Source organism: Dermacentor albipictus, chromosome 2 (assembly GCF_038994185.2).
Source record: "Dermacentor albipictus isolate Rhodes 1998 colony chromosome 2, USDA_Dalb.pri_finalv2, whole genome shotgun sequence".
Taxonomy (NCBI): domain Eukaryota; kingdom Metazoa; phylum Arthropoda; class Arachnida; order Ixodida; family Ixodidae; genus Dermacentor; species Dermacentor albipictus.
The window spans coordinates 142,700,397-142,714,802 of NC_091822.1; the positions used below are offsets into that span (position 1 = coordinate 142,700,397).

General features: G+C 45.0%; 1 protein-coding gene across 1 annotated transcript in view; it reads right to left on the reverse strand.

Moving 5' to 3' along the window:
* Gnf1 (germ line transcription factor 1) overlaps nt 1-14,406 on the reverse strand; it is a 63,528-nt gene that overhangs the window by 13,570 nt on the left and 35,552 nt on the right. Inside the window, exons 16-19 of the mRNA XM_070534030.1 lie at nt 13,048-13,130; nt 12,087-12,224; nt 5,565-5,660; nt 2,816-2,914 (exon numbers count right to left, since the gene is read on the reverse strand). Of these exons, the coding sequence (XP_070390131.1) occupies nt 2,816-2,914; nt 5,565-5,660; nt 12,087-12,224; nt 13,048-13,130 (416 nt within the window). The remainder of the gene's footprint in view (nt 1-2,815; nt 2,915-5,564; nt 5,661-12,086; nt 12,225-13,047; nt 13,131-14,406) is intronic.

The window sequence follows — 14,406 nt, forward strand, 5'->3', positions numbered from 1 at the left end:
GCGTCTTAGTCGGCACGTGGGAAGGGGTGTTAGTAGATGTTCCCGCGGCTCAGTAACAATAGTTGGTCCGCCAATCGTTTAGTTACAATGGCGACTTTGTCAAACTCGGCTCCAGCGACGGAGAGCCGAGGACGCACGTATTATTGTTCACACACAGTCGACTTAGTCACGCCGTGGCTAGAGGTGTGCGGCGACGCTCCCGGAATGTTGCCTCCACAGTCGCAACTGGTTGGCAAAACTTGCACTGCAGCTGGCCGTTCTTAACAATATGCTACGCTTCTGACGGCATCACGCACTGTGAATCACAACAAATAGGTGAAGATGCTTATTGCAACAGGATTGGCAGTGATAGCTGCGAATGCCGCGTGCGATGACCCCGGAGCAGATTTGCAAGTACCGAAATTAGAAACTGAGTGCGTGCCAGCGTTATCACGTGAGACGGGTGGGCGAGTATTGTGGTGTAGATGCTGCGTTGGGCAGCTATATACTGTTCTCGATCGCGCATGCCTAGCGCATTTTCTTGTTTACATGGGATCTCGCGGCTGGAAAACTTATCATACAATCACAGTTGGGCAACGCACTGAACGTTGGTGCCGAAAAATCGTGTTTTCCAAGAACATACGAACCGGTAAAAAATGAGCGTAACTCTATTGGGTCATTTTTTGTGTTGTCGATTGTGAACACAGGAACATATCAACAAGGTTCTACTGTGTACTGCAAAGGGCAGACCTGCGAACCTTTGACCGTAAAAAATACTACCATCTAGTCTAGAAAATGCTAAAATCTGATTGAAAATACTAAATTTTTTTTTAATGCAGGAAGTACACTTTTTATTACGAACAATTAGCTCACTTTGTTTTGCAGAGATGCTGTGAAAAGGCTTGCTGTTCTATGTTCAAAAAAAGGTTAGAAGAAAAATAGCAACGTTAATCACGTACGTTTACGAAATTTTCATGTAACGGTGGTCAAAATTTCACCTGCTGCCTCACTTGTCGCGCTGCTGCCAGAAGATCAGACTAATCGTGTAAGTACGAAAAGTCGGGCTCTGAAAAATGGCTCAACAACTATGTATTTCATTGAGATTAGTTTTGCCCTAAATAGAAGATGAATTAAAAATCGTAGAATTATTGGTGTCAATACGACAACCATAAGGAACCTTTAAAGATCTGGCATTTAGGATAAAATCATAAATGTTGGAGACTTGGAGACTGACAAAGAAGCTCGAGAACAAGTTAACGAGTGCGCAAAGAGTGATGGAACGAAGTAAGTTAGGTGTAATGTTAAGGGACAGGAAGAGAGCTGTGTGGATCAGAGAGCAAATGGAAATAGCCAATATTCCAATTGACATTAAGAGAAAGAAATGGAGCTGGACAAGTCATGTAAAGCGTGGGTTAGATAAGTGGCAGACCGTTAGGGTTACAGAATGGGTGACAGGAGAAGGGAAGCACAATCGAGGACAGCAGAAGACTAGGTGGGGCAATGAAATTAAGAAATTTGCAGGCGCTAGTTGGAATCGGTTGGCGCAGGACAGGGATAATTGGAGATCGCAGTGTGAGGCCTTCGTCCTGCAGTGGACATAAGATAGGCGCCGCGGCAGCTGCTGCTGCGGATGAAAATGCCATGTCTGTCCGAATTTTGAGTGCAAACAAATCAGCAGTTTAGCTGGAGTAACCATCTATATCTGGTTCATTATTCATGAAACATTGTAAATGTGCGTGCCTACCTTGGTGTCACTAAGCACTGTAAAAGCCTGCATATATAATATGAGCTTATTATATTATGAGGGGCAATTATGGCTAAGCAAAAGGAAAGGAGAGGATATTTCACTGCGAACAGCCAAGAAGAAACCACGTATTTAATGCAGGAAACATATGTACAGTAGGACCTTGTCCATGTGTATTGTGCGAAAAAATTAAAATAAAATAAACGTGAGAAAAAAACTAACTAACTGGGAAAACGTACGATCTGGAGACACTAAAAATTGGCAGACTCAAATGTAGTTGACACGAATGTAATGCGAAGCATTGACCCACGAGATGCTGATGCACACCGTGCTGGTGGGGCCTCGAGTGGCCCGAGATGCGCATAGTTGTTTTTGCGGGTTGGGCAAGCTTACGTTCGAGCTCCTCTAGGTCGTGGTCCGAGGACCACTTGGTCGGCTGTAATGCCACCAAAGTGAAATGTGACCCGCAGTTGGCGCTGCCTGCAGTAGCGAATGGAGTGTGTTCGGGTTATTGCCTATTAAAGGCACGCAGTAAGCTTCCAACAGCACTACACCACACCCACTGTGAAACAGATAGGTGAAGATGCTTATCACAATAAGGCTGGCAACTATTGCTGTGAATACGATGTGTGAGGAGATTTGCAAGTACTGGAAAAGGAAACTGAGTGCACGCTGGCATTTTCACGTTGCACAGGTGGGCAAGTACGGCGGCAAACCTGCCATGGTGAGCGCCTACTGCTCTCTATCGCACATGTAGATCTCACCTTTTCTTGTTCATATGGGATCTAGGAGCCGGAAAATGAATCATGCGATTGCAGTTTGGCAATGCGCTGAACGTTGGTGCTGAAAGATTGTTTTCCGAGAACGTATTAACTAACAAAAAAGAAGAGCTACTGCATTGAGTCGTTTTTTGTGTTTATGATAGCAAACGTTAGTGCCGCAAAATCGTATCAAATTGGATCTTATCAACAAGATTATACTGTATATTCTCAAAAGGTTTTAAAGGAGCCTTGCTATCAGCACTCCTTTGCTTTCTACAGTTGCCACGGCCAAGAAATGCCAGGTAGGATTCGAAATTATGAAGGGCCTCACCATTTTGATGTCCTTGGTGCCCTTGCCCGCATCAGCCTTTACCTGTGCCACACTCATGCTCTTTGTTCGGGAACTCCAAAGCGAGAGGTTGTGCAGCGCCTAAAAGAAAAAGTGCCATTCCGGCCGTAGGCACTCATTAATTAATAATAACAATAATACAACACGGAAAAAAATGGAAACAGGTAAGAAGGCAACAATCTAAAAAAAACATAATATTAGTTTTGCCCGTGCTCTGTACAGAAGTGTAAGAAAATGAAACATTCAGCTTTATGCATTGAGGATTTATGCATTTATGCGAAAACATTATCAGGAAGTCTGTTATTCTGTTCATCCTTCTGTCTGCGTATATTACTTTGTACACACATCACACAAGAACAACCACAAACGGAATGACATGAAACTTGACAGTTTCACGTGCTAGCCTAAGCTAAAAAAAATGCTTTTTTTTTTCCCCCATCTCAATGTATTAAGCAGAAGAGCATGGGAAGATGGACGAGGCAGGCAGCTGACCTTCACCTCTCCTCCTCTCCACCCCTGTACCGTGTAGACTGCCAGACACCTACACAAGCAAAATTTAAACACTATCAATAAACTGCCAACTGTGTCTACATCCAAACAAATGCAATGATATGACAGGAATTAGCAAAGTTCGCACAAATCACATCAGCAACAGATACAGACAGCCACAAAAGTTCCCAGGACACAGGTTGCACAAAAAATGCACATTCCTGCTCTGTTAAGGCACGGTGCTTCTAATCCGATATATTGCCGTGCAGGTTGCAACGGTCACTCACTACACATCGAAAGCTTCAGCTCAAGGCTATGTGTTCATGCTTCATGGATATTCATTACCCCCGCCCCACCTTCCTGCAAATCATGTGTCCTGTAAGCTTTTGTGGATACCTGTACGGTCGTTTCTTGATAACTCAGACTCAATGGGAACCAACACAAGGTATAAATAATTGGGAGTTTTAAATACCAGATTTTCACAAAAATATGAGTGACTTTATTCCACAAGTGGCCAAGAAAGTAGTGCTGTATTCTGGTATTGCCACTTTCAGGAAGAGTACCTTAACTTTCTTGTCACTTGCTCAAGATGCACCGGTGTCTACGAGCAACAGCATTCTCGGCACAATGCCAAGCACACTATCTTATCACAGTGTGGAAATGCTGCCACTCATTGATGCGCCCGGTGCTAGTCATGCGAAATATTGCAAAATTTAAAGCGTATTTTAAAGAGGGATCGTCCAAGAATGTGGCCCAAACTTGTCAACACGTTGCCGCACACATATACACTTGCCTTTGGCCAAGGCATTCTGTGGCTGCGATTTTCTAGCAACGCCTCTTATGCTACAGTTAATCCCGGATATACCAAACTCGTACGTATCGAATTATGGTCTATACTGAACAGTCGTAACATCCCTTTGGAAATGCCACGCAAAAGCGCTACGCGTATATTGCATAGTACTTTAACCAATGAGGTTTTTATAATAGTGGACCTGTGTTTTGTGGCAATCTTTTACTGGACAGAAAGTATTGCTTTCCAGTTTTCTGCTAAAATACAAAAGGGCTTCCCCATTTTTACAGCAGGTGGGTTATCGCAAGGCCAATCTGTGCAATAGATGAAAGGGTGGACCGTGCATGATGTGACTGAACAATCACTCAGCATGTAGCCATGGTTGACGCCGTGCTGGTCAACCGCGGTCCATGCTGACGGTAAAGAGAAGACGCTGTTTCGTTATCAGGTTCGGTGCGATTTGCCTCCTGTCAAAGAGCCTTAAAACAAGAGGTTCACAGCAACTTCGGGTAACACAATGCGACACAACGGACACATCAGTGGGAATAGGCTCGGGTGTTCTGAAGCTGAAAGCCTCTTTTGCATGTAAGCGTGTGCTGTTTGACTTGTTGCCAATGTATGATGGTCGGCCGTTAGAACAGTTGTGATCAGTTTTATTATCAAAGACCACACCGCAGCGTGAGTAACATGCAGGGAAAAAAGAAAAGTTTTGCGAGTTTGACGGCCTTGGAAAAAGAAATTGTCAAATTCCCACTTTTCAAGACATGAGGAGAGTGTCAAAGACGTGAGGAATTTTCAGATAAGCTTCAGATAGGCCAATCTTATATCTCGAATCACCTATATATAGAACTATTTTGCCAGATCCTTACTGTACATACACCTGGGATCAACTGCATTTTTTTTCACGCTTTTCACACATAGTCGGTGGTTAAAGCGACAGTTCACATGTGTTAACAAAATCAGCCGGCCATGAATGGTGGATGATAAGAGTGGCACAGAACTGAGCAGAAGGCATCACTACAAAATCATGGCCCATACCTTGACCATTGTCATGCTGTCGCTTGACAGACAGACGAAAGTACAGTCGACGCACGTACCAAGTTCTTATTGGCGACTCCTAGATCAACACGGCTTTGGAAGTTTTGGTTTCGAGGACGCGCTGGCAATATGGCCGATGACTATGCTGGCGACATATCAAGACAGAAATACAGCAATTTCTGGCCGAATCAGCGGCCAAATTATTACATGGCTGCGCAGGTGGAATCCGATTTATCGCACGGTGTGCTGTAATGTATCCGAAATTTCAGTCTGACCTATGCATTAAATCTATGGGGCTACTGGCAGAGCTGTACAAATAATCAAGCAAGTCCGAATTATTGGTGCCCGAATTATCAGTTGACAACTGCATACATTCTTAAGTGTAAAGAAATATAACAGGAAAATTACACTTACCTGTCGCACGTCCTGGTTGGAGGCCATGACAATCTCTTGTACAATGGCCGGGCTGATAGAGAGACCTTCCTTGCATGCAATGGACATCAACGCAGCCTGTCAATGTGAACAAAACACGACCAACATGAACAAACTAGCAGTCTTTGGGAATTCACTATGTCTAGGGGTAAAGTTAAGAGACAAGAAGAGAGTGGCACGGATCAGAGAGCAAACAGGGATAGCCGATATTCTAATTGACATTAAGAGAAAAAAATGGAGCTGGGCAGGCCATGTAATGCATAGGATGGATAACCGGTGGACCATTAAGGTTACAGAATGGGTGCCAAGAGAAGGGAAGCGCAGTGGAGGATGGAAGAAAAATAGGTGGGGTGACGAAATCAAGAAATATGCAGGCGCTAGTTGGAATCAGTTGGTGCAGGGTAGGCGTAATTGGAGATTGCCGGGAGAGGCCTTCGTCTTGCAGTGTACATAAAATAGGCTGATGATGACGATGTCTGAACATTGGCAAAAACAGCCATGGCAACCAAGCGCAAGACCCGTGATTTTTAAGGAACACGGCACCACTGTGACATAACAAATTCAGAGAGTAAACCTAAAGAACGGCATTGACACTGATCTGAAAAAACACGTTTCAGAATTTCTTCCTAGGACATTGTTAAATAGGAAAACGCACTGAGCACAAGAACTTGAAAACGTAAAAGCACAAGATAAGCGGCTGCGTTTTGTCTTCCTTGTACGGCTGGCAGAGCCATTGTGCCTACCATAGTTTTCATGTTTGGCCACATGGTGTTTAGTGCGAGGTTGTGTGGTCTCTTTGTGTTGTGATGTGTTCTGTAATGCAAGGTCCAGCTGCTTCGACATTCACCAACAAGCTTCCTGCTGTTCGGCGCCGTTTTTCATTGTAGGGATTCACTGCTGCCAGCAATGGTGCCGACTCCGCCTTTGTCGCCGCTGATGGCTTTGAACAGCACAAAGCCCTACTGTAAGTTGTTGGGAAAGGAAGCCACCTACATCATCAAGCAAGTTGAGAGCAGTCGGTCACAAACCTACATAAGCAAGGAGTTCGGCATGTCCAAGCAGATGATTTCATATTTTCTGAACAAGGTGACGATATTGGAAGGGGCAAAAGTTGCAATGGTGACCTCAGGTCTGTTGTCGGCATACCTTCAGATGCATTGGAAGGCAGTTACAAGACACTCTTCGAAGCTGTTTTCACAATGTGGGCTTCACGCTTGGTACTTAGACGGCGATCACATCCAAAGATAACGACAGCATGCCTGGTCAGTCCTCTGCCATGGACCTTGCGATCAACGACCTGCGTGCTGCTTGTGTTGCGATTCCCACTGAGATAACATTTGAATGATTTGCCAGTACTGACAACAAGCTCCACCTCTGTGCATAATTACCCAACAATAGAATCGTCTATCAAGTGAAGATTCACATGACTCCAAGACTGAAAATGAAGAGCCAGTGCCTGTGCTGCTGCTGAGCTCTGAAGTGACGTGACTACTGATCGCGCTGTCATGAGTGCACAATGACGACATGACCCGAGTCAAAATTCAAGTAGACATTATTGTGTGCAAGCAAAATGTGGTACAAAAGTGAATTTACAGTTTTTTCAAGCCCCTAGGGCAGTAAAAGGCAACCTTCTGACTGGCGTTGACCACAGTTGAAGATAGTGCCGGCTACTTTAGTGGCAGTATCAGCTGTCGGCATGTATGTCTTTTCTTCTTTTCAGTATTTTTCTTCATAGCCAATCTCAATGATGCAACGGAAAAGTTGCAGTGGTCTGCTATTCCATCCTTCACCCTCTCCATCCAAGAAATACTTATAAAATGGTGTGTTCTCTACATGCATTCATTTTTGCAGCTTGCCTGATTTTACGAAAATTTTCTAGATCCCCAGAGTTCGAAAAATGAGACATTGATTATACTATTAAACAGAAATTAATGCAAAGTAACGACTCTTGCTAGATTAAATTTACAAGTGAGAGAATGCTTGTCAACAGCTGAAGTAGCATACAGGTCACATTTACTAGAAGCAAGAGTTACAGAATGCCTGAAATCAGCCCTAAGATTAAAAGTACCTAACTAGGGGTGGCAACATTATTTTCTAACTTTCGAAGAATTTCCCTACAAAATCAAAGCTCACAGCTATGACTAAGAGGGGCTATTTTCCAGCTATGAAAAAGAAAAAGTATAGTTACAATCTGTTCGAAAGCATAGAACAATTCAGCGTTGTAAACTTCACTGACTTTTTGCAAAAAAAGAGCAACAAGAATCTGTGAAAAGACCACAAAGTTTGATACAACGCATAATGACATCAACAGTGCAGCAGTACAGGAGCAAGAGAAGCTGAGGAGATGGTGTAAATTTGTGCAGCGCAAAGCACTGAAGTCTAAAAAGGTAAAAAAGGACAAAGGAAGATGAATTGCAAGAGTACAAACAAGAGCGCTGACTACCAACTAAACTTATTGATCCCAAAACACGCATATATACTGTAGGGGTTGAAAGGACGGACTTTGGGATGAAAACCAAACTTGGGAGGGTTTATTTTACATTATTTACAAGGAGGTGAGCGACAAGTAACAGTCGTACAGTCATTACGGGCCGGCAGCAACTCGGACGCTGCGGCCCGCGGCAAGAAGTTCGAGAGAGGTGAATCAGGGAATGCTCTGGTCTCTCTGGAACGCTTCTTATAAACCCTTCGAGCACTGGAAGTCGCGTCATGTTCGACCAATGGGAGAGTCCGCTCAGATGACGCCACTTTCAGCCAATGGTAGGCGCCCGTGCGATGGTGTCATACCCGGCGAAGAGAGTCGCCGCTTGGACCCCCTTGCTTGATCACTTGATCCCCCTGCGCTCTTGCCTCGCAGAGTTGCAATGCGCTTCTTCCAAGGAGGCGAAGTGGGGGCGCTTATCCTCCATTGTGCGAGGACCCACCTGCTCCCGGTGCTACGGCCCCGCAGCGGTAGCAAATGTCTTCTTCAAAGGCGAAGGGGGACGATTGGGCTCTATTGCCCGAGGACCCCTTCTAATCCCGGCGGCATACGACCTTGTTGGCACGCGAACTTGTTGGCTCGTGCGCTCCTCTGGAATGTGCTTTCCTGCTTCTGCGTTCCTCAATTAGCTGTGCTGCGATTCGAGGTGGTTTGGGGAACTCGAATTAGCCTCAGGAAACGGCGCCATATCTAACAATACATATCTATGACGAGTGCTGACTGCCAACTGAACTTATTGGTCACAAAACACACACATATGGCTGCAGAAATTGACACCACGGACTTCAACCAACTCGCACACATCACTATTCTTATTAAGCTTAGGAGAGAATATTTTGCCTCCAATTACTATTTCCTGAGCCAACAAGTAATCTTTTCTGCCAAGCAAACCTTAGTAGAGTTCGAAACAGGTACCATAAGATCTCATTACTACAAAAATCAGATTAATGAAATTTTCAGATTTACAATTTTTTTGATCCCCACAAAATGATTATATTTTCAACAAAAATACTTTCACTCCTACAAATTTCAGAACACCGATTTTAGAGCGCAGCTCTTTGGCGTCCGTTCCTGGGTTTCGCGTCGGCGGCGGCGTTGTCGTCGGCCTCGTAACCAGCTCCGCCCCCCTTTCATCCCCCCAGCGCTAGCAGCGACCGACTGATACCGCTGGATGCCGCTAGAGAGTCAAGATAACGTGACTGCATAGAACACCGTCACCGCCATGCAGAAAGAGGAGGAAAGGGTCCCCCCCCCCCCCTGTTCTTGTGTGGCAGATAGGGTGCTCTTCAGTTGCCGACGCGCCGGTTATTTCACGTAGGCCCCGGCACGTCGACGAATACGTGACCACCTTCCCACGGCTAGACCTGGTTCTTAGCGCTGCGGAAGCGAGGGTATCATATTGTTTGTGGCGGCATCGGCGGCGTTGTCCCTGAAACCAACTCCGCAGCTGGGGTTGACTCACTATCGGCGTCAGCGGCATCAGTCAGTCGCTGCTATCTCTTCCCTCCTCCCTTTATCGTGTTGTCCGCTTGCTGCGCACGCTTCTGCCCCCATCGTTTGCCGCTGGGTATACACGCCGCCCCCTGCCCCCTCTTCCTGCGAGTCTCCGGTTGTCAAAGCGCCGGCTCGAACTTAATTCCTTTCTTCGCTCCTCCTCCAATGCAACCCCTGTGCGGTGGCACCAAGTCGAACATATATCAGTCCATTTCTCCGACCACAAAGCTTCCTTCATGACTGTCAAGAACTGTTAGTGGAGTCTTTGTTAAAGGAATACGTGTGAAAAATAAAAAAAAAATTCTGTGATAGCGCATACATGTGTTGCTCGATTTCTTTGCCTCAATCTATCGAAAAGGTGAAACAGCTTATTTGCTGCGCTCAAATTTCGCATTAGGAAGTAACGTAATCGTCGGTAATTTTTTCACAATAATGTACGAAATTTAGTCGAGCAATCACCAAGACGCTTCGTCATTACAAACTTATGTTGAAGTTTCGGTACCAAATCCCTGAATCTTACTTACATCTACGATCATCATCCGCAGCAGCAGCCATGCACTGGGAGAATTCGTTTCCATGGGTACAGCCCCGGCGGCACTGGCATCAACTTGTCATGACGCTAGAATTGTTCACGCAGTGGCTGGTGTAGCTTGACGACCCAACGAATCGTTGACAATTGTTCGGCATATATAGTGAATGTGCGATTGAGAAATGTGCAACTTGAATTTATGCCCCTGAAGTGTAGTTCTTTGCTCCAACCTTTGGACCAGAGCATCATTAGATGTGTGAAGGCCAAATTTTGGAAGTGTCTTGTGCAGTGCCTCCCGATTAAGTAAGATTCGACTGAAGCTGCCCACAGAGGTCAGCACCTGTGAAGCTGCAGAAATGCTTACAGGGTTGTAGTGGAACATCAAGGCAAGCGCGATCAGCTGGCGAAAGGCAGGCCTTTTGAAGGCTTCACCTACACCGTGAGACTGTGAGGACACCGCGAAACTCAACTGAGAGCTGTGGAATGAGCTTACCAAGAAGCTCCCCGTAGACACCGTGGTGACCTTCGATGATAACGTTGATAGCAACAGCTCGGTAGCCACATCCACGGAGCTCACCAGCGAAAAAATGGCGAACCAAGTGCGCAAGAAAGAAAAATGTAGTAGCAATGAAGATGACTTCGACACTGGGTCAACACATGAAGAGAAAGAGTCTGTTTCCAGCTCGGATGTTCTAGTTTTTCTCAAGAAGACCAGATCATTCCTTGGGTGCTTCAAAGATGTCCCCGATGACATTCACAGGAAGGTCAAGGATGTGGAGGCATTTGTCCTGCAGTGCTTGTTGTCTACTCGTCAGGAGGAGATAACAGACTTTTTCCAGCAATCAATTGTAGTCCAACTCTGCCCAGCGTTTTCGTTTATTACTTACATACCAACATGTGTATCTGCTGCAAATGTATATGATTTTCATTGTTGTGTTATATTACTAACATGAAAATTATGTTTTTTCAGTACTACTCTTTCGAAATAATTAATTAAATTTGTCAGTCCCACGAAGTTTGTAGTAGAGATTCTATTGTAACTTACATGTCTATCCCAATTCAATATTTAATTTTCTATGCCCAAACATCATTGTCGGCACTGGAGAAAGTACAGTGTAGAAAGGTACGAAAGAGAAAGCCCCATTTGAGTTTAAATGTCCTTAATAATATTTGCAGTGAAATTAAAGGCGTCCCGAACCACCCCTTGGTCCTGGTGATAAAACACATTCAGTGGATAGCGTACATTGCAGTGAAGATCGCAGACAAATTTTGCAGTTGTCATGTGAAGTTTATAAGCTGAGTGTGCGAAGTTACTTTTTTCTCAAACACCCTTTTTTCCTGCTCCTTACCACTTTGGAAGCTATGTTGCATAGTTTTGAAGTATGTTGCATATGTCGTCATATGCAACATACCCATACATGGCTGCTATTCACCGATAGCTGACATCAAAAAAGTTGCAGTTTCACCTAATGGCGAACTATTGCTTGCAATAGCAAATTATCAGACAGCTATACGAAGTATGGATAGTAATTTTATCAGCCGTATAAACTTGTACACATTCACTTACTAAAAACGTTAACAAACATGGTGTCACGTGCACACAAGCGAACATAAGCACATCTCATTTGATGACCTCGGACACTCGCTGTCGAAACGCTGGCGTAAGGAAACGTGACCTTTCGTGCTGCCTCTCGCTTCAACACAAACTAAGCGGCGAGAATACAGCACACACGAAGCTATCAGCCCTCGGCACACCCAGACTTTGTCTCCATTAGTGATCGCTTTCAAGATAGGGCCTAGGTGGCCGCGCTCGGCCACGGAACAGGCCCCCGCTGCTAGAGCAGAATCCCCCACCGTTGTTTTGCGTGCAATGGAAGACGGCGCACTTCCTCCCTGTCTTTTTCACTTGTGCGGGAGAGATGAAAAAAGCAGGTGAAATAGGCAAAGAAAGCGATTAGCCTTAAAACCCTAACGTCCTTCAAAGCACATTTTCACCCACCTGAATTTGCTTGACCTGCGGTCGCTGGAATCGCAAGTCAAAACAGTAGTTCAACAAAGAGCGCATTTTCGGGTGTGAGCGGTCATTGCAGATGCATATTATGGGAATTCGTGAAGACTTGATCAGAGCAATTAGCTCCTGAAAAGACACAAGAAATGCAATGAACAAGCACGGAATAAGCAGGACATCCTAACATTCAAGTTCGCAAATCAAATACAACATTGTATTATAAGCATTCCATAATACTGCAAAAGAAAGGTCCACTGAATTAAAGGATACTGTAGCAGCAGTTTGGCCAAGTTAATCACTGCTATGATAAGCCAGGCTGACCACTTGCACAAGCCATTGGTTTAGCGCAGCAATTACCTTACATCTCTTGTAGCCCTGACTGTAACTTTGAGACCTAAGTACTGTCACTTCGGAAGTGCAACCTGTACTCCAAATCAGAACAACTTCTAGAAGGAGACAAAAAAGGTGCAAATAACCTCATACAACAATGTTAAAATCTTTGTAAAAGCAATCCTGAGTCATCTTCAGGAGAAAGTAAAGCTACAGAAGCAATTTTTGTTTTGTATGTCCAGTTATCCCACCTCCTTCCCTGCTGCTCTCCGTTGATGTGTGGTGTGGCTTCATGGCAATGCAGAGTGCATTGCTCTGAAGCTGCCCCTCAAGGCAAAATTTGCATATAAACTTTCATTCCAACGTCGTGTTTGGCTAGGCAACGTTTTTAAGAGCACATTTCAGAGACGTCTTAAGTTCTCAAACTTGAGGTGCAGTAATGGACAAATAGTTCCAGGACAGCCAAAGCAGAACGAAAACGAAAGCTTTACAGCAATAAAGACTCCTGTTCAGCAAATATCTCGTCAATGAAAGGTTTTAGCAGCCACAGCTTTCCATAATTTAGAGCGAGACTTTGCAGCAGACAATGCCATGAGTTCGATGATCATGCGCTGGAACTTGCCTGAACTCCACCCCTGTCCTCATTGCCTGCCATGCCATCCACTTCATCCATGATGAGTACATGTCTGGATGTCATGCCAGATCCTGGTAAAAAAAAATGTGGACATTCAGTTTTTCGTGGGCATGTCACAATGCACTGCTTAATTTATGGCGCACCAGATAAACAGTACACAAAGAAGAAGAAGATATACAAAGTGGTGCTCATAAAATATAAATAAGACAACTTTTTCCATTTTTGCACACCAAGTGGATCTTACAATAAAGTGAACTGAGGCACATTTTTTCAGTTTAACAAAATATGCCTTAAAGGGTCCCTGAAACGGTTCGGACAAATTTTGTAGGCACGTAGGGTACAGCTACAGTAAATCATACACGCCACAATTGTGTGAAGCATCTGATATTAAGAGAGCTACAGACGATTACAAGTTACCCTCATCCATAGCCATGCATTTTCTCCTCAACTCGTTTGTCGAGTGATCAGGGCTAAGCTACGCCTTCACTGGCTCTGCATCATGGTGTCGTCTATTTCTGGTTGTCTTGGAATCAGCGTGCCAGGCCTCTTTGACCTCTCCACCAGCCACCTGGCAGTCGATTCCAAGCGAGAGCTATCGAAGCTGTGGGCGTTGCAAGCATTCTGTCGCAGCACTAAGCGTCTCCGGTATTCTGGTAACCACAGGCGAGCTGGGCATTTCGGAGGATGGGTGGAGGCGTAAGCTAAAGCCCCTCCATAGTCCTATTGCTATGATGAAGGAGCTTTAGCGTAGACATACGTGAGTGCCCTGATCGGTCTGCAAGGTCAGCCAAAGGGCTAATATTGCTCTAACCACCTGTAAAACATTTGAAACGTCTAGAAAAACATGTTCATGATTACACCCCTGCCAAAAATTTGCGCCAGCAGCAAAGTCGAATACACAGTTGTGTTTGGTTGAGCTCAGTGCGACCAGATGGCTGCACTGTGCAGACCGTTCACGTTTGTGCCTCCGCTAATCCTGTGAAACGTCAGCTTGAGCTTGTGTTTACCTGAATGCTGCACACGCGGAACACTACTGTGGTAGTAATACTCTGGTGTAAAGCGACGGCCTTTTGCAATTTTGATGTGGTTTTGCTCAAAATGGTGCTGGCGCTGTCGGCGACTTGTGCCCACCCCAGATCCTCGGATGTACTGTTGCATCAGAGGTCAATGCGCAGCTCTCACCATTTTGCAGAAGCGCACGGAAGTAAGCGGCGCTTGAAAATTCATCTATGCATGCACGCGGCATAGGGACACTGAATGTGATGGCTTCATTATTGGAAATATTTTCCAAATTTTAGGCTGTCAGGTTGGGGGTGTGGCCCTTGAACAGGCCTTACATGAGTCTAG